The sequence below is a fragment of the Apodemus sylvaticus genome, chromosome 20 (assembly GCF_947179515.1).
Source record: "Apodemus sylvaticus chromosome 20, mApoSyl1.1, whole genome shotgun sequence".
In the NCBI taxonomy this organism is placed as follows: Eukaryota; Metazoa; Chordata; class Mammalia; order Rodentia; family Muridae; genus Apodemus; species Apodemus sylvaticus.
The window spans coordinates 31,556,609-31,583,936 of record NC_067491.1 but is presented as its reverse complement, the minus strand read 5'-3'; the positions used below and the strand labels follow the sequence as shown (position 1 = coordinate 31,583,936).

The 27,328-nt window shown below is 39.5% G+C and overlaps 1 protein-coding gene across 1 annotated transcript in view; it reads right to left on the bottom strand.

Annotated features, from left to right (window-relative positions):
* Window positions 1-27,328, bottom strand: part of Lrriq1 (leucine rich repeats and IQ motif containing 1) — a 190,715-nt gene that overhangs the window by 160,632 nt on the left and 2,755 nt on the right. Inside the window, exons 2-4 of the mRNA XM_052165529.1 lie at window positions 17,903-18,029; window positions 15,636-15,727; window positions 7,789-7,906 (exon numbers count right to left, since the gene is read on the bottom strand). Coding sequence (XP_052021489.1) covers window positions 7,789-7,906; window positions 15,636-15,727; window positions 17,903-18,029 — 337 coding nt within the window. The remainder of the gene's footprint in view (window positions 1-7,788; window positions 7,907-15,635; window positions 15,728-17,902; window positions 18,030-27,328) is intronic.

Genomic DNA, 27,328 nt, shown 5'->3' with positions numbered 1-27,328 from the left:
TTTCAGCAGTTGCTGGATGGAGTCTCTCTGAACTATGATTATACCAGCCTCCTGTCTTCTACTATAGCAGATTATCATTAGGAATCCTTCCTTCCCCCTCCTCAATCCCTCCATCCTTCCCTCTTTCCCTTCTTCCTTCCTTCCTTCCTTTCCTCTCATTTTTGCCAGAAGTGTTTAGTTCTCTTCTGGTTCTCTGGGCCTTCCAGCCTCTAGTTTCTGTCCTTCCAAGAAATGTCATATGTGTGTCCCTTCTGTGGCATGGGTCTCAAGCTGGACCAATCATTAATTGGCCACTCACAATTTCAGTGCCAGTTTACCCCACTACATCTTACAGGCAAGACAAAATTTTTAAGTCCAAGGTTTTGTGCCTTGTTTGTGTCTGAAACTCTCTACTGTATCTCTATACTGGTTATAACAAATGCCAGGTTCTGGCTCTGAATCCCCCTTTATTAAGAATCTATGAAGGTGACCCTCATAAATTCCTGGGAGTTTCCATTGCCCCAGGTTTATACTTAGCCCTTAAAATGCCCCAATTGCAGTTTTCTCCCAGTACTTTTCTCTCCCTCCTCGCTGATCTGATCCCTCCTATTTCCATCTCCACCTGCCCCTAATACAGGGAAATTCATGTATCTGATTTCTTTCTTAGTCTCTCTGTTTCTCTTGGTATATGGAAAGCATGTCGATTTGACTATGATTATTTTATAACCTGACACTTTGATGAATATGTTTTTTAGATCTAGATGATTTCTGGTGAAGTCTTGGGGCCTCTCATATACAGAGTCAAGTATCTGCAAGGGTTCTCGGCAAATAGAGGTATTTTGACTTCTTTTCCTACTTATACCCCTTTTATTTTCTTCTTGTATTATTCTAGATAGGATTTCAGGAAACATATTTTGACAGAGTAGTGAAAAGAGATAACTTTGGCTTGTAATGATCTTAATGGGAATGTCTCAACTTTTTCACCATTTAACAAGATGATGGCTATAAGTTTGTCATGGACAACCTTTATAATATTTAGAAAAATTCCCTACATCCTCAATCCCAATAGAGTATTTATTATGAAGGGATGTGGGAGTCTTTCAAAGACACAGTATCTATTGATCATGCGATTTCTGTCCTTGAGTTCAGTTATATACTGAATAATATATATATATATATATATATATATATATATATATATATATATATATATATAATACACATACATATATACATGTATTAAACCATTTCTGCCTCCTGGGTATGAAGCCAGAAAGATGATGAGTGGATTTTAAAAACTAACTAAAAATATTTCTGTCATTTCCATCCCCTCCAACTCACCCCTTGTCTTTTCCATGTATTCTGGAATTCATCCTTTTTTGTATTTTATTAAGAAATAATGACTTCCGGTAGAAGTTCCGGCGGTCTGCTGCAGCAGCAGCAACAGCAGCAGCGGCTAGTCCAGAGGAAGGGCCATCAGCAGTGGAACCAAGGTGACAGGGTCCAGGCAGGCCCTGTGCCCAGGACCACTGACTATCGCTGGTGAGCCGGGCTGCAAGCAGTTTCACCGCACAGAAGCCACTTCATAATTCTGCCTCCTGCCAGTCAGTTGCGAGAGACTCTCCGCCATCTTGGTTCTCGGAGGCCAGAGAGATCAGACAGACTGAGGTACGCAAACATAACCCAAGGCCAACATCGTGGGGGTCTAAGCCCGACAGGAGTTGGCCTGCACCCAGGCCCTGGGTTGTTCAGGGAGCCATCAGGGTGCCAACCCGGCCAGGAGGTTCTTTGCCCTGCCAGTGCGCACAACGCCATTTTGCCTATGGGATGCCAGAGAGTTCTAGCAGGCAAAGTCAGCTAAGAGTCATAGCCTGAGGCTAACATAGCAGGGGATCTAGGCCCCAATAGGCCCTGGACTGACCCCAGGCCCTGAGCTGCTCGGTGGGCCATCTGTGTGCCAACCCGGCCAGGAGGTTGTTAGCCCAGCAGACTCTCCCGGCACGTTCAGGGAGCATGCGCAGGCCCCATCCTGGCCACCTGACAAAACCAACTAACACTTATAGCCCAAGGGGAACTTTGCTCAGAACTTGGCCACCCAGGCTTTTGCCTAGACTCAGGGCCTGAGCAGCTAGGCTAGCCTTGTGTGCACCAACCCAGGTGGGAGTTCGGCTGCCCAGCAGAGTGATCAGCACTCAGAAAAGGTCCCTACAGCATACACCCTCAGCACTCCCTGAAGGAGCAAACAGGCACCAATTGGTTCATAGACACAATCTGGGGCAAAGTACACTAGGGCTGCAAGGGCACCCAAAAGGAGGACAGCACATCAGCAATCTGCAACAGGGGAAACCCAGCCATCCAGTATTGCAGAAATAGCCTTAGAGCCTCTCAGGAGGCTCAAACACCAGCCAGAGACAAGACCAACTAATGCCAGAGAACAAGATGGCAAAGGGCAAACACAGGAATGCTACTAACAGAAATCTAGGCAATATGGCAGTGTCTGAAACAAACTCTCCAACATCAGCAAGTCCTGGTTATGCCAATATACCAGAGAAACAAGATTTGGATTTAACATCACTAGTCATGATGCTGCTAGAAGAACACAAAAAGGACATAAATCAATCTCTTAAAGAAATACAGGGGAACATGAATAAGCTAGAAACCCGTATAATGGAAACACAAAAATCACCTAAAGAAATTCAGGAGAATAAGGCTCAAGAGACAGAAGCCAATAAAGAAGAAACGCAAAAAAAAACTTAAAGAAATGCAGGAGAACTTGAGTCAATAGGCAGAAGTCATGAAAGAGGAAACACAAAAATCTCTTATTAAAGAATTAAAGGAAAACACAAACAAACAAATGATGGAACTGAGCAAAACCATCCTGGATCTAAAAACAGAAGTAGAAACAACTAAGAAATCACAAAGGGAGACAACTTTGGAGATAGAAAACCTTGAGAAGAAATCAGGGGCCATAGATGCAAATATCAACAACAGAATACAAGAGATGGAAGAAAGAATCTCAGATGCCGAAGATACCATAGAAACCATTGACTCAACTGTCAAAGAAAATGCAAAATGCAAAAAGCTTGTATCCCAGAACATCCAGGAACTCCAGGATACAATGAGAAGACCAAACCTAAGGATTATAGGTGTAGATGAGAATGAAGATTTACAACTGAAAGGGCAAATATCTTCAACAAAAGTATGGAAGAAAACTTTCCCAACTTAAAGAGAGAGATGCCCATGAATATGCAAGAAGCCTACAGAACTCCAAACAGACTGAACCTGAGCAGAAATACCTCTCGCCGCATAATAATCAAAACCCCAAATGCACTAAACAAAGAAAGAATATTAAAGGCAGTAAGAGAAAAAGGCCAAGTAACATATAAAGGAAGACCTATCAGAATCACACCAGACTTCTCACCAGAGAACATGAAAGCTAGAAGATCCTGGGCAGATCTCATGCAGATACTAAGAGAACACAAATGTCAGCCAAGACTACTATACCCAGCAATACTCTCAATCAATCACAATAGATGGAGAAACCAAGATATTCCATGACAAAACCAAATTTACACAATATCTTTCCACAAACCCAGCTCTGCAAAGAATAAGAGGAGGAAATCTCCAATACAAGGAGGGAAACTACACCGTGGAAAAAGCAAGACGGTTACCTTCCTTTATCAAACCCAAAAGAAGATAACCACTCAAATATAAAAATAACATTAAAATGACAAGAAGTAATAATCACTATTCCTTATTATCTCTTAACATCAATGGACTCAATCCCCCCAATAAAAAGACATAGACTAACAGACTGGATAAGGAAACAGAACCCTACATTTTGCTGCATAGGGGAGACACACCTCAGTGTCAAAGACAAAAACTACTTTAGAGTAAAAGGCTGGAAGACAATTTTACAAGCCAATGGTCTCGGGAAACCAGCCAGAGTAGCCATTCTAATATCAGATAAAATTGACTTTCAACCTAAAGTCATCAAAAGAGACACAGAAGGACACTTCTTGCTGGTCAAAGGAAAAATCCACCAAGAAGAACTTTCAATTCTGAACATCTATGTGCCAAATGCAAGGGCACCCTCATTCGTAAAAGAAACTACTAAAGCTCAAAGCACACATATCACCTAACACAATAATTATGGGGGACTTCAACACTCCACTCTCCTCGATGGACCGATCAGGAAAACAGAAACTAAACAGGGAGACAGCAAAACTAATTTAAGCTTTGGACCAATTGGATTTGACTGATATTTATAGAACATTTCACCCTAAAGCAAAAGAATATACCTTTTTCTCAGCACCTCATGGTACCTTCTCCAAAATCGACCATATAATTGGTCACAAGACAGACCTCAACAAATATAAGAAGATCGAACTAATCCCATGCCTCCTATCAGATCGCTATGGAGTAAGAGTGGTTTTCAATAGCAACAAAAACAACAGAAAGCCCAAATACACTTGGAAACTGAGCAGTACTCTACTCAATGATACCTTTGCCAAGGAAGAGATAAGGAAAGAAACCAAAGACTTTTTGGAATTTAATGAAAATGAAGACACAACATACCCAAATCTATGGGACACAATGAAAGCAGTGCTAAGAGGAAAACTCATAGCCCTGAGTGCCTCCAAAAAGAAAATGGAGAGAGCATACACTAGCAGCTTAACGACACACCTGAAGCCCTGGGACAAAAAGAAGCCAATTCACCCAGGAGGAGTAGAAGACAGGAAATCATCAAACTCAGGGTTGAAATCAATCAAGTGGAAACAAAGGGAACCATACAAAGAATCAACGAATCCAGGCGCTGATTCTTTGAGAAAATCAACAAGATAGATAAATCCTTAGCCAGACTGACCAAAGGGCACAGAGAAAGTATCCAAATTAACAAAATTAGAAATGAGAGAGGGGATATAACAACAGAAACTGAGGAAATCCAAAAAAATCATCAGATCCTACTACAAAAGTCTATACTCAACATAACTGCAAAATTTGGAGAAAATGGACAATTTCCTAGACAGGTACCAAATACCAAAATTAAATCAGGACCAAATAGATCATCTAAACAGTCCCATAACCCCTAAAGAAATAGAAGGGGTCATAGAAAGTCTTCCAACCAAAAAAAGCACAGGACCAGATGGTTTCAGTGCAGAATTCTACCAGACCTTCAAAGAAGACCTAACACCAATACTCTTCAAACTATTCCACAAAATAGAAACAGAAGGAACACTACCCAATTCCTTCTATGAAGCCACAATTATGCTGATACCAAAACCACACAAAGATCCAACAAAGAAATAAAACTTCAGACCAATTTCCCTTATGAACGTCGATTGCAAAAATACTCAATAAAATTCTTGCCAACCAAATCCAAGAACACATCAAAACGATCATCCATCATGATCAAGTAGGCTTTATCCCAGGGATGCAGGGTTGGTTCAATATACAGAAATCCATCAATGCAATCCACTATATAAACAAACTCAAAGAAAAAAACCACATGGTCATTTCATTGGATGCTGAAAAAGCATTTGACAAAATTCAGCATCTTTTCAGGCTTAAAGTCTTGGAAAGAACAGGAATTCAAGTCCCATACCTAAACATAGTAAAAGCAATATACAGCAAACCCGTAGCCAGCATCAAACTAAATGGAGAGAAACTTGAAGCAATCCCACTAAAATCAGGAACTAGACAGGGCTGCCCCCTTTCTCCTTATCTTTTCAATATTGTACTTGAGGTACTAGCTAGGGCAATTAGACAACATAAGGAGGTCAAAGGGATACAAATTGGAAAGGAAGAAGTCAAACTATCATTATTTGCAGATGATATGATAGTCTACCTAAGTGACACAAAAAACTCCACTAGAGAACTCCTATAGGTGAGAAACAACTTCAGCAAAGTGGCAGGTTATAAAATCAACTCAAGCAAAGCAGTAGCCTTCCTATACTCAAAGGATAAGCAGGCTGAGAAAGAAATTAGGGAAATGACACCCTTCACAATAGCCACAAACAGTATAAAGTACCTTGGGGTGAGTCTTACCAAACATGTGAAAGATTTGTATGACAAGAACTTCAAGACTCTAAAGAAGGAAATGGAAGAAGACCTCAAAAAATGAAAAAGCCTCCCATGCTCATGGATCGGTAGGATCAATATAGTTAAAATGGCCATTTTGCCAAAAGCAATATACAGATTCAAAGCAATAGCCATCAAAATCCCAACTCAATTCTTCACAGTTAGAAAGAGCAATTCTCAAATTCATCTGGAATAACAAAAAACCGAGGATAGCTAAAATTATTCTCAACAACAAAAGAAATTCTGGGGGAATCAGTATCCCTGACCTCAAGCAATACTACAGAGCAATAGTGTTCAAAACTGCATGGTATTGGTACAGTGACAAGCAGGCAGATCAATGGAACAGGATTGAAGATCCAGAAATGAACCCACCCACCTATGGCCACTTGATCCTCGACAAAGGGCATGAAAACATCCAATGAAAAAAGATAGCCTTTTCAACAAATGGTGCTGGTTCAACTGCAGGTCAGCATGCAGAAGAATGTGAATTGATCCATCCTTGTCTCCTTGTACTAAGCTCAATTCCAAATGGATCAAGGACCTCCACATAAAGCCAGACAAATCGGCAACCAACAAATTGGAAAAAGATCTTCACCAACCCTACATCAGATAGAGGGCTAATATCCAATATATAGAGAGAACTCAAGAAGTTAGACTCCAGAAAACCAAATAACCCTATTAAAAATGGGGTTCAGAGTTAAACAAAGAATTTTCACCTGAAGAACTTCGGATGGCGGAGTAGCATCTTAAAAAATGCTCAACATCATTAGTCATTAGGGAAATGCAAATCAAAACAGCCCTGAGATTTCACCTTACACCAGTCAGAATGGCTAAGATTAAAAATTCAGGAGATAGCAGGTGTTGGCGAGGATGTGGAGAAAGAGTAACTCCACTTCTGGTGGGGTTGCAAATTAGTACAACCACTCTGGAAATTAGTTTGGCGGTTCCTCAGAAAACTGGGCACCTCACTTCTGGAAGATCCTGCTATACCACTCCTGGGCATATACCCAGAGGATTCCCCAGCATATAATAAGGATACATGCTTCACTATGTTCCTAGCAGCCCTATTTATAATAGCGAGAAACTGGAAAGAACCCAGGTATCCCTCAACAGAAGAGTGGATGCAAAAAAATGTGGTATATATACACAATTCCGCCATTAGAAACAATGAATTCATGAAATTCTTAGGCAAATGGATGGAGCTGGAGAACATCATACTAAGTGAGGTAACCCAGTCTCAAAAGACCAATCATGGTATGCACTCAGTAATAAGTGGATATTAACCTAGAAAACTGGAATACCCAAAACATAATCACACATCAAATGAGGTACAAGAAGATCGGAGGAGTGGCCCCTTGTTCTGGAAAGACTCAGTAAAGCAGTATAGGACAAAACCAGAACAGGGAAGTGGGAAGTGGTGGGTGGGAGAACAGGTGTGGGAAGGGGGCTTATGGGACTTTCGGGGAGTGGGGGCCTAGAAAAGGGGAAGTCATTTGAAATGTAAATAAAAAATATATTGAATAAAAAAAGAAATAATGACTTTCAGTTTTAATTTTTTTAATTAGTTATATTCTTTATTTACATTTCAAATGTTGTCCCCTTTCCTGGTTCCCCCTCCCCCAAAAATCCCATTCAGTTGCATATTTACAAGTACCCATAAAAAATTTCAACACACTTTGATACATCATGTAAAAAATGTTTAAACATATAATTGTGAATATTTCCCACCTGGTAAAATATATTCATCCATGCGTGTGTCAAGAGTAATAGGCTCAGGAACGGAAACACACCTGGCAGAAGGAGCTAGACTTCTCATAAATTCTTCCTTTTCTATTCCAGATAATATCTTAAAGGTTAAAAGAATATCTTTATTATTGATTATTGAAGAAAGCCAGAATAGAGTAAAACTATTTTACTAATGTCTAAATATACATACTGAGAATATGATTTACTGTAAACCTTCCAAAACCTCTAATAATTTCTTTATAAATATATTTATCCTCTTAAAATTTTACAAATTAAGTCATTATTAATTTATAGAAGTCAGTTATTATGCTTAATTATCCCTTCAAAATATTCCTTGCCCCTGATGACTTTCTATCTTTATTTTTTCTCTTGTGTGTTTTTATTATCTGTACTGCTTGTTCATGTACACAGGTTATTAATGTACTCAGTATAATACAAAGAAAACTACTATCTACTTAAGCCTGAATCGTGCATATAGTTTTGACTTATACTATTATACAATTACATTTCCACTGTAGTTAAAAAATATACAGATATACAAAATATCTGCAATGATGCAACAAAACTCAAAATTAGTAAGTAATTCAAATCTGAATGTTAACAAAAAGACTAAAAATGATACAAAATATTTTTAAGTTATATTCCAACTCTTTCAAAGACTCAACAGAGCAAGACAGACTAGACACTTTGAATGAAAGGGAAGTGGGAAGGGGTGGATGGGGGAACAGGGAGAGGGAGGAGGGCTTATGGGACTTTCAGGGAGTGGGGAGCCAGAAAAGGGGAAATCATTTGAAATGTAAATAAAAACATATTGAATAAAAAAATTAAAAAATTTAAATTTTTTTTAAAAAGAAAATGAGGGCGGCGGCGGCGGTAGCAGTGGCTGCTCCAGCTGAAGAGCCATCAGCGGTGGAACCAAGGCGACACAGGGTCCAGTTAGGCCCTGCGCCCACGACCACTGACCTTCGCTGACCAGCCGGGCGGCAAGCAGCTGCGGTTCTGCGGAGCCTTTCACTGCACGGAAGCCACTTCAGAACTCGGCTTCCCGCCAGTCAGGAGAGACTCACCTCCATCTTGATCCCGGGCTCCAGAGATCGGTCAGACTGAGGTACACAAACATAATCCTAGGCCCAACACCGCAGGGGTCTGAGCCAGACGGGCGTTGGCCTGCACCCAGGCCCTGGGCTGTTCGAGTGGCCATCGGGGCGCCAACCCAGCCAGGAGTTTTTTTTGCCCCAGCCGGCGCACGCGCCGCCATTTTGCCTACAGGAGCCAGAGTGCTCGGGAGGGCAGAGACGGCTAACAAGCGTAGCCTGAGGCTAACAAAACGGGGGTCTAGGCCCCAAAAGGCACAGGACTGACCCCAAGAACTGGGCGGCTTGGTGGGCCATCTGTGTGTCAACCCGCCCAGGAGGTTATTAGCACAACAGACTCTCCCGGTGCTTTCGGGGAGTGCCGCGGACGTGCACGCCCGCCATCCGGGTCACCTGGCGGACCCAAATAACAGTCATAGCCCTAGGGGAACTTTGCTCGGACCTTGGCCCCCCAGGCGTTTGCCTGGACTCAGGGCCCGGGCGACAAGGCTAACCTAGTGTGCGCCAGCCCGGTTGGGGAAATCGGCTGCCCAGCGGAGTGAGCGGAACACAGGGGAGGTCACAGCAACATACACCTTCGGAGCTCCCTGGGGGTGCACACGGGTTCCATCTGGCCCACAGACACAATCTGGGGCAAGGCCTCAGGCAGAAGCCCTCAGGTCAACTCTCTCCGCTTCAGATCAGCCTGGGTGGCCGCCACATCTCCAGGTCCCTCAAGAGGCTAGTGGGGGCTTCCGGGCAGCCAGCTGGGAGAAGTCGGTGTGCTCCAATAAATCCTGCGGGCCCCAGCGGGAGCCTTCAGGTGCCTGCTTCGGGATCTGAACAGCCTGGACAACAGCACCCTCTCTACAGGCAGTGCAGAGTGTAAGCTGTGCACCAGAGGCCAACGGGGAAGGGGCAGCTTGCACTGGTGAGTCCAGCACTGACAAGACCAAGTAACACCAGTGAGAGCTAGATGGCAAAAGGCAAACGCAGGAACGTCACTAACAGAAATCAAGGCAATATGGCAACATCTGAACCAAATTCTCCTCTACCAGCAAGTCCTGGATACCCCATCACACCAGTAAAACAAGATTTGGATTTAAAATCACTGGTCATGATGCTGGTACAGGAACACATGAAGGACATTCAGGAGAAAATGGATCAAAAGTTAGAAGCCCTTGCAAGGGAAACACAAAAATCATTGAAAGAAATCCAGGAGAATACAAAAGCCAACAAGGAGGAAATGCAAAAAACACTTAAAGAAATACAGGAGAACTTTGGTCAACAGGCTGAGGTCATGAAAGACGAAACACAAAAATCTCTTAAAGAAATACAGGAGAACTTTGGTCAACAGGCTGAGGTCATGAAAGAAAAAACACAAAAATCTCTTAAAGAATTACAGGAAAGCACAAACAAGCAAGTGAAGGAGCTAAGCAAAACCATCCAGGATCTAAAAACAGAAGTAGAAACAACTAAGAAAACTCAAAAGGAGACAACTTTGGAGATAGAAAGCCTTGGGAAGAAATCAGGGGACAGAGATGCAAATATCAACAACAGAATACAAGAAATAGAAGAAAGAATCTCAGATGCTAAAGATTCCATAGAAACCATGGACTCAACAGTTAAAGAAAATGCAAAATGCAAAAAGCTTGTAACCCAAAATATCCAGGAAATCCAGGACACAATGAGAAGACCAAACCTAAGGATTATAGGCATAGATGAGAGTGAAGACTTACAACTTAAAGGGCCAGCAAATATCTTCAATAAAATTATGGAAGAAAACTTCCCTAACCTAAAGAGAGAGATGCCCATGAATATACAAGAAGCCTACAGAACTCCAAACAGACTGGACCAGAACAGAAATACTTCCCGTCACATAATAATCAAAACACCAAATGTTCTAAACAAAGAAAGAATATTAAAGGCAGTAAGAGAAAAAGGCCAAGTAACATATAAAGGAAGACCTATCAGAATCACAGCAGACTTTTCACCTGAGACTATGAAGGCTAGAAGGTCCTGGGCAGATCTCATGCAGACTCTAAGAGAACACAAATGCCAACCAAAACTACTATATCCAGCAAAACTCTCAATCACCATAGATGGAGAAACTAAGATATTTCACGACAAAACCAAGTTCACCCAATATCTATCCACAAACCCAGCCCTAAAAAGGATAATAGGAGGACAACACCAATACAAGGAGGGAAACTTCACCCTGAAAAAAGCAAGATAGTAACCTTTCATCAAACCCAAAAGAAGTTAAGCAATCAAATTTTAAAAATAACGTCAAAAATGATAGGAAGTAACAATCACTATTCCTTAATATCTCTTAACATCAATGGACTCAATGCCCCAATAAAAAGACACAGACTAACTGACTGGATACGTAAACAGGACCCTATATTTTGCTGCTTACAGGAAACACACCTCAGGGTCAAAGACAAACACTACCTTAGAGTAAAAGGCTGGAAGACAATTTTACAAGCAAATGGTCTCAGGAAACAAGCTGGAGTAGCCATTTTAATATCAGATAAAATTGACTTTCAACCCAAAGTCATCAAAAGAGACTCTGAGGGACACTTCTTGCTGGTCAAAGGAAAAATACAACAAGAAGAACTCTCAATCCTGAACATCTATGCTCCAAATGCAAGGGCACCCTCTTTCATAAAAGAAACTTTATTAAAACTCAAAGCACACATTGCACCTAACACAATAATTGTGGGTGACTTCAACACTGCACTTTCCTCAATGGACCGATCAGGAAAACAGAAACTAAACAAGGACACAATGAAACTAATTGAAGCTTTGAACCAATTAGATTTAACTGATATATATAGAACATTCTATCCTAAAACAAAAGAATATACCTTTTTTTCAGCACCTCATGGTACCTTCTCCAAAATCGACCATATAATTGGTCACAAGACAGACCTCAACAAATATAAGAAGATAGAACTAATCCCATGCCTCCTATCTGATCACTATGGAATAAAAGTGGTCTTCAATAGCAACAGAAACAACAGAAAACCCACATACACGTGGAAATTGAACAATACTCTACTCAATGATACCTTGGTCAAGGAAGAAATAAAGAAAGAAATTAAAGACTTTTTAGAACACAATGAAAATGAAAACACAACATACCCAAATCTATGGGACACAATGAAAGCAGTGCTAAGAGGAAAACTCATAGCCCTGAGTGCCTCCAAAAAGAAAATGGAGAGAGCATACATTACCAACTTAATGACACACCTGAAAGCCCTAGAACAAAAAGAAGCTATTTCACCCAGGAGGAGTAGAAGGCAGGAAATCATCAAACTCAGGGCCGAAATCAATCAAGTAGAAACAAAGAGAACCATACAAAAAATCAACAAAACCAGGAGCTGGTTCTTTGAGAAAATCAACAAGATAGATAAACCCTTAGCCAGACTGACCAAAGGGCACAGAGAAAGTATCCAAATTAACAAACTTAGAAATGAAAAGGGAGACATAACAACGGAAACTGAGAAAATCCAAAAAATCATCAGATCCTACTACAAGAGCCTGTACTCAACACAACTGGAGAATCTGGAGGAAATGGACAATTTCCTTGACAGATACCAAATACCAAAATTAAATCAGGACCAACTAGACCATCTGAACAGTCCCATAAAGCCTAAAGAAATAGAAGGAGTCATAGAAAGTCTTCCAACCAAAAAAAGCACAGGACCAGATGGTTTCAGTGCAGAATTCTACCAGACCTTCAAAGAAGAGTTAACACCAATACTCTTCAAACTATTCCACAAAATAGAAACAGAAGGAACACTACCCAATTCCTTCTACGAAGCCACAATTACGCTGATACCAAAGCCACACAAAGATCCAACAAAGAAAGAGAACTTCAGACCAATTTCCCTTATGAACATCGATGCAAAAATACTCAATAAAATTCTTGCCAACCGAATCCAAGAACACATCAAAACGATCATCCACCATGATCAAGTAGGCTTTATCCCGGGAATGCAGGGTTGGTTCAATATACGGAAATCCATCAATACAATCCACTACATAAACAAACTCAAAGAACAAAACCACATGGTCATTTCATTGGATGCTGAAAAAGCATTTGACAAAATTCAGCATCCTTTCATGCTTAAAGTCTTGGAGAGAACAGGAATTCAAGGCCCATACCTAAACATAGTAAAAGCAATATACAGCAAACCGGTAGCCAGCATCAAACTAAACGGAGAGAAACTTGAAGCAATCCCACTGAAATCAGGGACCAGACAAGGCTGCCCCCTTTCTCCTTATCTTTTCAATATTGTACTTGAGGTACTAGCTCGGGCAATTCGACAACATAAGGAGGTCAAAGGGATACAAATTGGAAAGGAGGAAGTCAAACTATCATTGTTTGCAGACGACATGATCGTCTACCTAAGTGACCCAAAGAACTCCACTAGAGAGCTCCTACAGCTGATAAACAACTTCAGCAAAGTGGCAGGTTACAAAATCAACTCAAGCAAATCAGTGGCCTTCCTATACTCAAAGGATAAGCAGGCTGAGAAAGAAATTAGGGAAATGACCCCCTTCACAATAGCCACAAACAGTATAAAGTATCTTGGGGTGACTCTTACCAAACATGCGAAAGATCTGTATGACAAGAACTTCAAGACTCTGAAGAAGGAAATGGAAGAAGACCTCAAAAAATGGGAAAACCTCCCATGCTCATGGATCGGTAGAATCAATATAGTTAAAATGGCCATTTTGCCTAAAGCACTATACAGATTCAATGCAATACCCATCAAAATCCCAACTCAATTCTTCACAGAGTTAGAAAGAGCAATTATCAAATTCATCTGGAACAACAAAAAACCCAGGATAGCTAAAACCATTCTCAGCAACAAAAGAACATCTGGGGGAATCAGTATCCCTGACCTCAAGCAATACTACAGAGCAATAGTGTTAAAAACTGCATGGTATTGGTACAGTGACAGGCAGGAGGATCAATGGAACAGGATTGAAGATCCAGAAATGAACCCACACACCTATGGCCACTTGATCCTCGACAAAGAGGCTGAAAACATCCAATGGAAAAAAGATAGCCTTTTCAACAAATGGTGCTGGTTCAACTGGAGGTCAGCATGCAGAAGAATGCGAATTGATCCATCCTTGTCTCCTTGTACTAAGCTCAAATCCAAATGGATCAAGGACCTCCACATAAAGCCAGACACTCTGAAGCTAATAGAAAAGAAACTGGGGAAGACCCTTGAGGACATCGGTACAGGGAGAAAGTTTCTGAACAGAACACCAATAGCGTATGCTCTAAGAGCAAGAATTGACAAATGGGACCTCATAAGGTTACAGAGTTTCTGTAAGGCAAAGGACACCATCAAGAGGACAGATCGGCAACCAACAAATTGGGAAAAGATCTTCACCAATCCTACATCAGATAGAGGGCTAATATCCAATATATATAAAGAACTCAAGAAGTTAGACTCCAGAAAACCGAACAACCCTATTAAAAAATGGGGTACAGAGTTAAACAAAGAATTCTCACCTGAAGAACTTCGGATGGCGGAGAAGCATCTTAAAAAATGCTCAACTTCATTAGTCATTAGGGAAATGCAAATCAAAACAACCCTAAGATTTCATCTTACACCAGTCAGAATGGCTAAGATTAAAAATTCAGGAGACAGCAGGTGTTGGAGAGGGTGCAGAGAAAGAGGAACACTCCTCCACTGCTGGTGGGGTTGCAAATTGGTACAACCACTCTGGAAAGCAGTCTGGCGGTTCCTCCGAAAACTGGGCACCTCACTTCCAGAAGATCCTGCTATACCACTCCTGGGCATATACCCAGAGGATTCCCCACCATGTAATAAGGATACATGCTCTACTATGTTCATAGCAGCCCTATTTATAATTGCCAGATGCTGGAAAGAACCCAGGTATCCCTCAACAGAAGAGTGGATACAAAAAATGTGGTATATCTACACAATGGAGTACTATTCAGCCATTAGAAACAATGAATTCATGAAATTCTTAGGCAAATGGATGGAGCTAGAGAACATCATACTAAGTGAGGTAACCCAGACTCAAAAGGTGAATCATGGTATGCACTCACTAATAAGTGGTTATTAACCTAGAAAACTGGAATACCCAAAACATAATCCACACATCAAATGAGATACAAGAAGAAAGCAGGAGTCGTCCCTGGTTCTGGAAAGACTCAGTGAAACAGTATTTGGCAAAACCAGAACGGGGAACTGGGAAGGGGTGGGAGGGAGGACAGGGGGAATCTAAGTAGAAAATCTTTAAAAGACATTCTTCGAAATACAGTTGGGAGGTTTCAACCTATAAAATCCTACACTTTATATTTATTTTCCTAGGAATTTTTCTCCTGTGCTATTTTCCAAATGTAATCAAAAACCTTCTGTTCTTGAAGATTCTCTACAGTAAAATATCTTGTTTCATAAGAAATTCAAAAAAATATAATACATTCATTGTTTTGCCTCAAAAATGATAAATGCAGTACCATTCTATTGTTCTGTGTATATGAACATTTAATTCACAAATACATATGGATCAAGTCACTACTTTTAATCACAGAAATTTGTGTAGTTTTGTATAATACACCAGACCACAGTATGAAACAAAAAAAAATGGTTTACTTAAGATAATAAAACTGCAAGCAATAAATTAGCATCCTATGTAATAGAAAATGACAAATTCTTAACTGCACTTGTGAGTCCTTCCATTCAGATGTTAATTGCATACCTTCATTAATTGCTCAGAATTTGTTTTAGATTCAGGTAATGATCCAGTCCTCAAATGCATATGACTGCCAGACACAACACCATGACTACAACCTAGAGAAAACGCAGGGAGCAGTATAATTTCAAATATTAGAGTACATGTCAAAATCTTAAGCCTTTTTGTTAGTCTTTCCTCTTAATTTCTATCAACATACTTGATCAGTAACGTTAACTTCAAGAAATAGAAGGTACTCTTTAAAATTTGTAATAAAATTATCAGTATTTGTAAACTAAAACAAACTTGTAATGCTCACTGTCTTGCTATCACTTCTCATAGTCTAGACAGTTGTAATTTTTATGCATATAGGATCACAGCTGTTTGATAATATGATATTGTATGACTCAATTCCTGAAGAGGCATGAGCAAACCTCTACTCCAGAGAGAGATCTGAACACAAAACAAAACTAAAAAAATATAAAAATAAAAATAAAAACTAAAAATAAAAACTACCAAAGTCAAACTTGGTGAATCAACAAGGCAATAGGGTTACTTATGTGAATCTGGGTAGGGTTATTATTACAGAAACAGTATTGATTCAAAGGCAGCACCATTAGCATAATTCACTCCAGTAAGACCTGGGTCTTACTACATGATTTGCAAAAGGGCTCTAAATTTTGGAGAGCATCCCTTGAAAGTCATTCAGTTGGTCTCAACTTCTTGAAATAGCTCAGCTGGACTCTGCCTCTTGGCAGCTATGATGGACTGAGTCTTTTCTAGGCAGTTATATTGACCTGAGACTCTTCCTTTCCAGCAGGTACGCTTATTTGAGAGTGTCTTTCAGCAGTTTTTACTGTTTATCTAAGCTTGGGGAGTGAGGGGGCCTAGAGTTCAGCATTTCTAAAGCTTTGGATTTGTTTATTTCCTAAGTCATAAGGATCCCCCCATTTATATTAGTTTCCTAAGTCTCATTGAGCATCCTGTATGTTGGACTTTAAAACACCCCAAAACTTGAGGAGATTCCCTCCAAAATGGAGTGTTTTATTTCAATGGAAATTGCATACATATAGGGCATACGCTGACACCTTCACAAGAAATATATACAGGTTCAATTCTATCTGCCAGAGAGAGACAATAGAATCTTGGGTTATATAATGGAAATTTTTTACTACAAATATTAATCTAAAATATTAAAATTACCACAATGGATGATATTTTTATTTTATGAGATTTTTAATCGAATTTTATTTGCTTTTTATTATCAGTTCAAATGCAATTACATTTCTTTTCTTTATTTAGCATGTTAAATTTTGTGTTTTCTAATAGTAAACCACCTTAACAGAAGACCTGATTAACTCTTCCCATTTATTTTCATAAAGTTGTCATGTATAAGGGGAACCAGGTGATGTTTCCATTTTTTGACTCAGGTTGTGATAAAGTTTTAATCATAAATAAGACTCTACAAAAGAAAATTAGTATCTCTATAGAACTTGAATGTTTTTGTGTATATGTGTGTATATTTATGTGTGTGTATGTGAGCGTGTCTCTACATGTGGGATGTGTATTTATGTGTTGTATGTTGTGTGTGTATATACATGGAGTGTGTTTGTATGTATGGGGTGTGCATATGTGTGATATGTGGCTGTGTGTTGTGCGTGTTGTGTGTGTATGTGTTTGTGTATACATGGTGCGTTTGTATGTATGTGTGTTGTGGGTTTAGATACATGGAATAAATGTATGTATTTGGGGTATGTATGTACATTGGGTGTGTGTGGTGGTGCATGTGTGTATGTAGGTATGTGTGGCACAGGTGTAATGTGTGTGATGTGTATATGGTGTGTGGTATGCCTGTATGTACATGAGGTGTGTATGTTGTGTGGAGGTGTGTAAGTGTGTATATGTGTATGTGTGTGTATATGTGGTGTGTATTTGTATAGTGTATGAGAGTGTATATGTATATGTGTGGTATGTGTGTATATGTGTATATGTGTATGTGTATATGTATGCATATGTTTGTATGTGTATGCATGTGTATGTTTGAGTGTCTGTATGTGTATGTATATATGAATGTCTGCATATTGACATTGACTCTGTATTTTCTAATTATAGAACAACATTTCTAATTATAAGACAACAGTTTCTGTAGCAGTCCTATCCTGAAAAGGGCAGAGTTAACCTTGGGTTTTCATCTTAGAGTCTGTTTTTGCAGTCTTTACAATAGTTACACTGCTGGTTGTGGTAGCTGGCTCTCACAATTGTTATTCAAAAGAACGACTCCCTTTCATACATACCTTTCTGATAATCACTGAAGATATCAGCATCTTCTACATCCTGAAGAATGAGCTCTTCAGCTGCTTTACTCTTGTTCTTTATGACGCTGATATAATGAAGAACTGACTCTGGTAATTCAAGTAAATCCTAAAATTTAAGTAACAAAAACATGAGATCACCAATCATCATATGTCAAATATTGCAGTCTTTATTTCACACTAAAAATTTCAGCATACTGTGTAAATAGGTTAAAAAGCCCATATAAAAGGTTTATTTCAAAACAAACAGTTGCTTTTTTTTCTTTCTGTTTTCATGCAGTTATGTGTTCTTAGAAAATTGAAAGAAAACAAGTGAAAATGTTAACTAGTTATAATTTGTATCTTTATTAGAGGTACTATGTTTCTGATCCCATCCTAAGTTCTTGACATTTTGTTGCTATATTACAAATATTTATTATCAAATAAAGACTAAACTTTTTACAAAAATATAATATTAACTAATACTTCATGTAATTATGCAATATGTAATTATCAAATACAGTTGAATTTATGTGACATCATAGAACACTGCAAAGAAATTTTAATCCAGCAACATGGCTGCTTTGGTTGGACACAGACATGCCCTTAGTATACACCTTTCCCTCTCTCTCTCTCTCTCTCTCTCTCTCTCTCTCTCTCTCTCTCTCTCTCAGATACATTCTTTATTTACATTTCAAATGATTTCTCCTTTCCTGGTTTCCACCCCCCTCCCAGAAAGTCCCATAACTCCTCTTCCCTTCCCCCCCCTTCCCACTTCCCTATCCTGGTATTCCCCTACACTTCTGCACCAAGCCTTTCCAGGACCAGGGACCTCTCCTTCCTTCTTCTTGGGCATCATTTGATATGTGAACTGTGTCTTGGGTATTCGTGCTTCTGGGCTAATATCCATGTATCAGTGAGTGCATACTACTATGTGTGTTTTTTTGTCATTGGGTTACCTCACTTAGGATGATATTTTCCAGTTCCACCCATTTGCCTAAGAACTTCATGAATTCATTGTTTTTAATAGCTGAGTAGTATTCCATAGTGTAAATATACCTTTAATCCCAAACAATGAAGGTAAAGTTGTCAGTAGAAGGAGGCAGCCATGTTTGAAGTAATTTCTAATAGAGCAACACTAAAAGTGACAAATCATAAAGATCTTGTGGAATGAGTGGAGATAAAATATGCCCAGCTCTCAAGAGAACAGATAGAAAAGAGAGGCTACTTAAGAGAGCAGTGCAGAGATAGAGACAAGAGGCCATTTTACTGGATGAATTTTACAGAGACACATTCGAGAGTGAACAGCCTAGACACATGTGAGGACAGAAAGAGTCAAAGAAGGAGAAGGAAACAGAAGATTAGAACACATTGCCAAAGTTAGTTTGAGGCCAAGCAGAGCAATTCATTCAGAGGCCAAGAGAGAAGCCAGATTGAATCAGTCAGATTGGAAAGGAGTTTGTGCCAAAACAGCTGAGATGAATCCGCCAGTCAGAGCTCAGAAAGTATAAGCTTATTAGCGGTATGTCTCAGAGGCTGAAAACATACTAGGCCTAGATCAGATTGTACTGAGATTAGAAGCTTTCATATCTATGCCTGTGTTGGCAGACAGAGGCAGTAAATCACCAGATGACAATTTACATAAGGCAAATAAAACTCATACAGATATCAATCTACAGATACAAATATCAATCAACAGAACCTATGTAAATTTTAAAATTTTCTAAAAATCTACATAGATTTATATAAATATACTACATGTATAAATTAAGTGCATTCCTATGCAAATAACAATTACTGTTAGACAATATAATGCAAATTTTACTATTTATAAAAAATATTTCAAACATTTAATTACAATTTAATAACAATCCTAAAACTATTAATACATAAACAGAAAATCTTCATCAAGGAACATAAACCAGGGTCTATGGCTTGGGTCTATCCTCTAGCACAGCGCACCATACCCAAGTGGCACAGGGAGGCAGCTTAACAACCCATGAGTACAGAGGGGCCTGCCTGCACAGGTAGAACCACCCTCACCAGAAGATCACACCCGGAACCCTCTGGTAGAAGCCCTCCAGTTTCAGTCTCTGGCTTGGGACCACCCTCTGCCACTGAGTGCCATATCCAAGTGACACACAGAGGTAGCTAACCACTCAGGAGTGCAGAGACGCCAGGCAGCACAGATAGGACCACTCCTGTTGCCCAAAGGAAACAGCCAGAAACCCTGAGGATACAAGAGCCTAGGAACAGCTTGCAACTGAAGTCTTCTGATTACCACGTGCACCCAGAAGTGATCTGGGCCACAGTTAAATAATCAAATACAAGCACAAAAGAGCAGGTCTCACAGCAGTACCTACATACCAGAATACACAGAGAGAAGTGTACACAGAGAGAATAGGTCTCCCAGGAGCACAAATACAGAGGCTTGCATGACAGATAAGCCACAGTGAAAGACAGCAACACCAGTTAACACCAGAGATAACCAGATGGCAAAGGCAAATGCAAGAACATCACCAACAGAAAACAAGGCAACATGGCACCATCTGAACCAAGTACTCCAACAACAGCAAGTCCTGACTATCCCAACATACCAGAAAAGCAAGACCTGGATTTAAAATCACATCTCATGATGCTGATAGAGGATTTCAAAAAGGACATACATAACTCGCTTAAAGAAGTACAGGAGAACATGGGTCAACAGGTAGAAGTTGTTAGGAAAGAGACACACAAATCACTTAAAAAATTACAGGTAAACACAAACAAGTGAAGGAACTGAACAAAACTATCCAGGATCTAAAAACAGAAGTAGAAACAACTAAGAAATCACAAAGGGAGACAACTTAGGAGATAGAAAACCCTGGAAAGAAATCAGGAGTCATAGATGCAACAACAGAATACAAGAGATAAAAGAATCTCAGCTGATGAAGATACCATACAAAGCATTGACTCAACAGTCAAAGAAAATGCAAAATACAAAAAGGTTGTAACCCAAAACATCCAGGAAATCCAGAACACAATGAGAAGATTAAACCTAAGGAATAAAGGTAGAGAAGAGAGTGAAGATTTACAACTTAAAGGGCCAGTAAATATCTTCAACAAAATTATAGAAGAAAACTTCCCTAACCTAAAGAGAGAGATGCCCATGTACATAAAAGAAGCCTACAGAACTTCAAATAGACTGTAACAGAACAGCAATACCTCCAGTCACATAATAAGCAAAACACCCAATATACTAAACGAAGAAAGAATATTAAAAGCAGTAAGAGAAAAAGGCCAAAAAACATATAAAGGAAGATCTATCAAAATTACACAAGACTTCTCACCAGAGACCATGAAAGCTAGAAGATCCTGGGCAGATCTCATCAAGACTCTAAAAGAACACAAATGTCAGCCAAAACTACTATACCCAGCAAAAGTCTCAATCACAAAACTGGCTATCCTGCCAAAAGTAATATACAGACTCAGTGCAATCCCCATCAAAATCCCAACTCAATTCTTCATAGAGTTAGAAAGAGCAATTCTTAAATTCATCTGAAATAACAAAAATCCCAGGATAGAGAAAACTATTCTTAACAGTAAAATAACTTCTGGGAGAATCAGTATCCTAGACTTCAAACAGTACTACAGAGCAATAGTGTAAAAAAACTGCAAGGTATTGGTACAGTGACAGGCATGTATATCAATGGAATAGAATTGAAGACCCAGAAATGAACCCACACATCTATGGTCACTTCATCTTTAACAAAGGAGCTAAAACAACATCCAGTGGAAAAAAAGTTAGCCTTTTCAACAAATGGTGCTGGCTCAACTAGAGGCTAGCATGCAGAAGAATGCAAATTGATCCATTCTTATCTCCTTGTACTAAGCTCAAGTTCAAGTGGATCAAGGACCTCCACATAAAACGAGGCACACTGAAACTAACAGAAAAGAAACTGGGGAAAAGCCTTGAACACATGGGTATAGAGGAAAGTTTCCTGAATAGAACACCAGTAGCTTATGCTCTATGATCGAGAATTGACAAATGCAACCTCAACAAATTACAAAGTTTCTGTAAGGCAAGGAACACTGTCAATATGACAAAACATCAACCAACAAATTGGGAAAAGATCTTGACCAACCCTATATCAGACAGAGGGCTAATATCCAATATATACAACGAACTCAAGAAGTTAGACTCCAGAGAACCAAATAATCCTATTTTAAATGGGATATAGAGCTAAACAAAGAATTTTCACCTGAGGAATATTGAATGGCTGAGAAGCACCTAAAGAGATGTTCAACATCCTTAGTTGCCAGGGAAATACAAATCAAAACAACACTGAGATTTCACCTCACACTGGTCAGAATTTCTAAGATAAAAAACTCAGTAGGCAGCAGGTTCTGGAGAGGTTGTAGAGAAAAAGGAACACTCCTCCACTGCTGGTGGGATTGCAAGCTGGTACAACCACTCTGGAAATCAGTTTACTGTTCCTCAGAAAACTGGGCATAATACTATTGGAGGACCCTGTTATATCATTCCTGGGCATACACCCAGAGGATCTCCAGAATGTAATAAGGACACATGCTCCACTATGTTCATAGCAGCCTTATAATATCCACAAACTTGAAAGAATCCAGATGTCCCTCAGCAGAGGAATGGATACAGAAAATGTGGTATACATACAAAATGGAGTACTATTCAGCCATTAAAAACAATGAATTCATGAAATTCTTAGACAAATGGATGGAACTGAAAAATATCTTGAGTGAAGTAACCCAATCACAAAAGAACACACATGGTATGCATTCACTGATAATTGCATATTAGCCCAGAAGCTTAGAATACCCAAGACACATTTCACATATCAATTGATGTCAAAGAAGGAGGAAAAACAAAGTATGGATACTCTGGTACTTTGTAGAAAGGGGAACAAAATACCCACAGAAGGAGATACATTAGGGAAATGCAAATCAAAACAACTCTGAGATTTCACCTTACTCCAGTCAGAATGGCTAAGGTCAAAAACTCAGGAGACAGCAGGTGTTGGCGAGGATGTGGAGAAAGAGCAACACTCCTCCACTGCTGGTGGGGTTGCAAGATGGTGCAACCACTTTGGAAATCAGTCTGGCGGTTCCTCAGAAAACTGGACATGACACTTCCGGAGGACCCTATTATACCACTCCTGGGCATATTCCCAAAGGATTCCCCGGCATGCAATAAAGACACATGCTCCATTATGTTCATAGCAGCCTTATTTATAATAGCCAGAAGCTGGAAAGAACCCAGACATCCCTCAAAGGAGGAATGGATACAGAAAATGTGGTATATTTACACAATGGAATACTACTCAGCAATTAGAAACAATGAATTCACAAAAACTTTAGACAAATGGTTTGATCTGGAAAATATCATCCTAAGTGAGGTAACCCAATCACAAAAGAATACACATGGAATGCAATCTCTGATAAGAGGATATTAATTAGCCCAGAAGCTCTGAATACCCAAGGCACAAATCGCATAACAAATGACTCCCATGAAGAAGTATGGAGAGGGTCCTGATTCTGGAAAGGATTGATCTAGCATTGGAGGGGAATATAAGGACAGAGAAAAAGGAGAGAGGTGATTGGAGAAAGTATGGAGAGAAGGTTTATGGGACATATGGGGAGGGGGGATCTGGGAAAGGAGACATCATTTGGAATGTAAACAAAGAATATAGAAAATAAAAATATTTAAAAAAAAAAAAAAAAGAAGAAGAGTAACAAGCAGCAAGGCCCAAAGCGAGAATGCTTCAATACTACTTAGAAGGGGGAAGAAAAGAATCACAGGAAGCTGAGCGAGGGAAGAAGGGACCTGGATGGGAGAGAAGAAGGGGAGGGAAAAGGGGGAACAGGATCAGGCATGGGGGAGGGAACAGGAGAGAAGCCCAGGAGAATGAATGGTAATAAGCAGGCTGGGCATGGGTGAGAGATAGGAGTCCCTCTAGAAAGTACCAGAGACCCAGAAAGTAGAAGACTCTCAGGACGCAATGGGGGTGACCTTAGCCAAAAATACCCAACAATGGGAAGAGGGAACTTGAAGAGTCCACATCCAGTAGATAGACAGGGCCCCAAGTGGAGCCAGTGGGTTACTAACCCACAATAAAAATTTCTGACTCAGAATTGTTCCTGTCTCAAAAAACTGCAGGGACAAAAATGGAGAAGAGACTGAAGGAAAGGCAGTCCAGTGACTGTCCTAACTTGGAATCCATCTCAAGGGGAGGCACCATGACCTGACACTATTACTGATGCTATGATGTACTTGCAGATGGGAGCCTGGCATGGCTGTCCTCTGAGAAACTCTACCAGCAACTGACTGAGACAGAAGCAGATGCTTACACCCAACCATTGGACTGAAGTTGGGACTCTTATGGTTGAATCAGGGGCATGATTGAAAAAGCTGAACCCCATAGGAAGACTAGCAGTCTCAACTAATCCAGACCTGAGGAAACTTCCAGAGACTGAGGCACCAACCAGGAGCATACAGGGACCAGTCTGAGGCCCCTGGCATAAATATAGCAGAGGTCTGCCTGGTCAGGCCTCTGTGGGAGAAGATGTGTTTAATCCTGGAGAAACTTGAGGCCCCATGGAAGAGGAGGCCTGTGGGGAGGAGCACCCTCTCAGAGTCAAATGGGAGGAGGAATAGGAGGAGGAGTTGTGTGTGTGTGTGTGTGTGTGTGTGTGTGTGTGTGTGTGTATGGAGTCCAGGAGGTAGGGGACAATGACTGGAATGTAAATAAATAAAATATAACAAATAGTATCCGGAAAAAAAAAAAAGAATTAGCAGCACCCAGTACATACCCTTTCCTTACCAAACCAAACAAAATCTATGACATAAAATTAAACTTATCTTGACAAAACAATCTACTCTCTACTTTTGTTCTCTGTAGTTTACAGTGATTGCTACTGCTTGGTTAAGAAGTGTTTTCAACACAAATGAATAGTGGTGATTGTACATTCTGTAAAAAGCAATCTTCAATCACTGAATCTTTCATCTTGAGTTATTATTATAATTTACTTTAACTTGTAATAAATTATTTGGATTCAGCAAATAATATTATAGCATATTAAGCCAGAGTGCAGCCTGAAAGCTTTATTCTGTAATTGTGTATGAAGCTATAAAAATATAAAATCTATTTTTGTACCTAATATTCTAGCATTTTTGTCTCACTTAAACTAACTGTATATTAACTGAACATTTTATTTTTTATTAGATATTGTCTTTATTTATATTTCAAATGTTATCCCCTTCCTTGTTTCCCCTTTAAAAATTCCCTATCCCATCCCCTGTCCCCCTGCTCACCAATCCTCCCACTCCCTGTCCTGGCATTCCCTTATACTAGGGCATAAGGCCTTCACGGGACCAAGGCCCTCTCCTCTCACTCATGTCCCACAAGGCCATCCTCTGCTACATATAAGGCTGGAGCCATGGGACCCTCCATGTGTACTCTTTGGTTGGTGGTTTAGTCCCTGGGAGCTCTGGGGGTACTGGTTGGTTCATATTGTTGTTCCTCCTGTGGGGCTGCAAGCTCCTTCAGCTCCTTGGGTCCTTTCTCTAGCTCCTCCATCAGGGAACCTGTGCTCAGTCAATTTGGTTAGCTGTGAGCACCCACCTCTGTATTTGTCAGGCTCTGGATACAGCTATATCAACCTCCTGTCAGCAAGCACTTGTTGGCATCCACAAGAGTGTTTGGGTTTAAAGACCAGAAATTTTTAAATTGACTTTTTTTAAGGTAATACATAAGTGAACAATAATCTTAAATAATGAGAAAAGCAGAAAGTGTAAAGGTGTAGCAATGGAAGAACACTGGCCTGATATGAGTAAGGCCATGAGCTCAAGTCCAAGCACAAGCGTGGAAGGGGGACGAACTATGTTTGAACTTCACATTGTGAGTTTTCTTTGAAAATAAGACATGCTGCATAAAGGTATTATAGTTTTTATTTAAAACATTTTCCGCATCTAAATATCTACCAAGGAACACTACTTATAACTGATACCATAAGCCATACAAATACATATGAAAAACATAGAGAAGAATATTCCTCCTAAAAATAACATTTTTATTAAAAGGCTTAAGAGCTTGATTAATTTTATTTTTAATCTGTATTTATTTTATTTCAGCTCAAGTTTGATTATTTTTTGCCATCTATTCCTTTGGCATGTTATTTATTGTTGTTGTTACTGCTGCTGCTGCTGCTGCTGTCAGTGTTCTGAAGCTTTCAGGAGTTAAAGTTTCTAATATGAGATTTCCAGGTGTTGTGTAGACACTGGGTGCTAGGTTAGTACTGCTTCTATTGTGCCCCACGAGTTTGGGTATGTTGACATTCATTTATTAAATTCTAAAGGGTTTTTAATTTCTTTTAAAATTTTCTGTCTGCTTATTTTTTATTCAAGAGTGAGTTGTTTAGTTTCAATGTGTTTGTAGGATTCCTTTTGTTTCTGTTGATAGCCATCTTTAATCTGTGGTGGTCAGACAGGATGCAGGATGGCTGTTATTTTAGTTTTCTTGTATCTACTGAAACTTTCTTTGTGTTCAAGTAGGTGGTCAGTTTTGGAGAAAGTTCATGAGCTGCTGAGAAGATATATTTATTTGTGCTTGGATGAAATGTTCTGTAAATATCTATATTAAGTCCATTGGGTTAGACAATCAGTTAGTTCCGGCATTTCTCTGTTTAGTTTTTGTCTGGATGACCTTTCTATTGGCAAGAGTAGGTTACTGAAGTCTCCCACTATGTGTATATGATCAAAGCTATAGTATTTTTCCTTTTACAAACTTGGGTGCCCTTGTGTTTGGTACATAGATGTTAATAATTGTAACGTCTTGCTGGGCTTTTTCCTCTTATGTGTTTGTAGTCCCTTGCCCTATATCTTCTCATTAGTTTCAATCAAAGACTGAAAAACAAAATTAACCAAAAGTCAGAAAAGTAAGATCCTAATTAACAGTCCTATCAGAGACAAAATGAGGTCTAACAGCAGAAACTGAGAAAATCTAGAGAATCATTATGATATAGTTTAAAAAGTAAATTCTACCAAACTGGAAACTCAAACAGAAGTGGGTAATTTTCTTGCGATAGTCCACTTACCTAATAAATGAAGATAATAGATAATCAAATTGAAGAGATATATAGGCCCTACTGAAATAGAAGCAGTAACTAAAAATCTGTTAACAGTAACAATAAAAAGTTCAAAGCCCAATGATTTTAGCAAATTTTGAAAAAAGAGTTATTGGCAATACTTTTCTAATTATTCCACAAAATAGAAACAGAAGAGACACTTCCTAGTTCATTTTATGAGGTCACAGTTACCTGATACTCAATCCACATAAAGATACACTAAAGAGATTACAGAGCATTTTCCTTTATGAGCATAGATGCAGAAATTCTCAATAAAATACTTACTTGTAAACC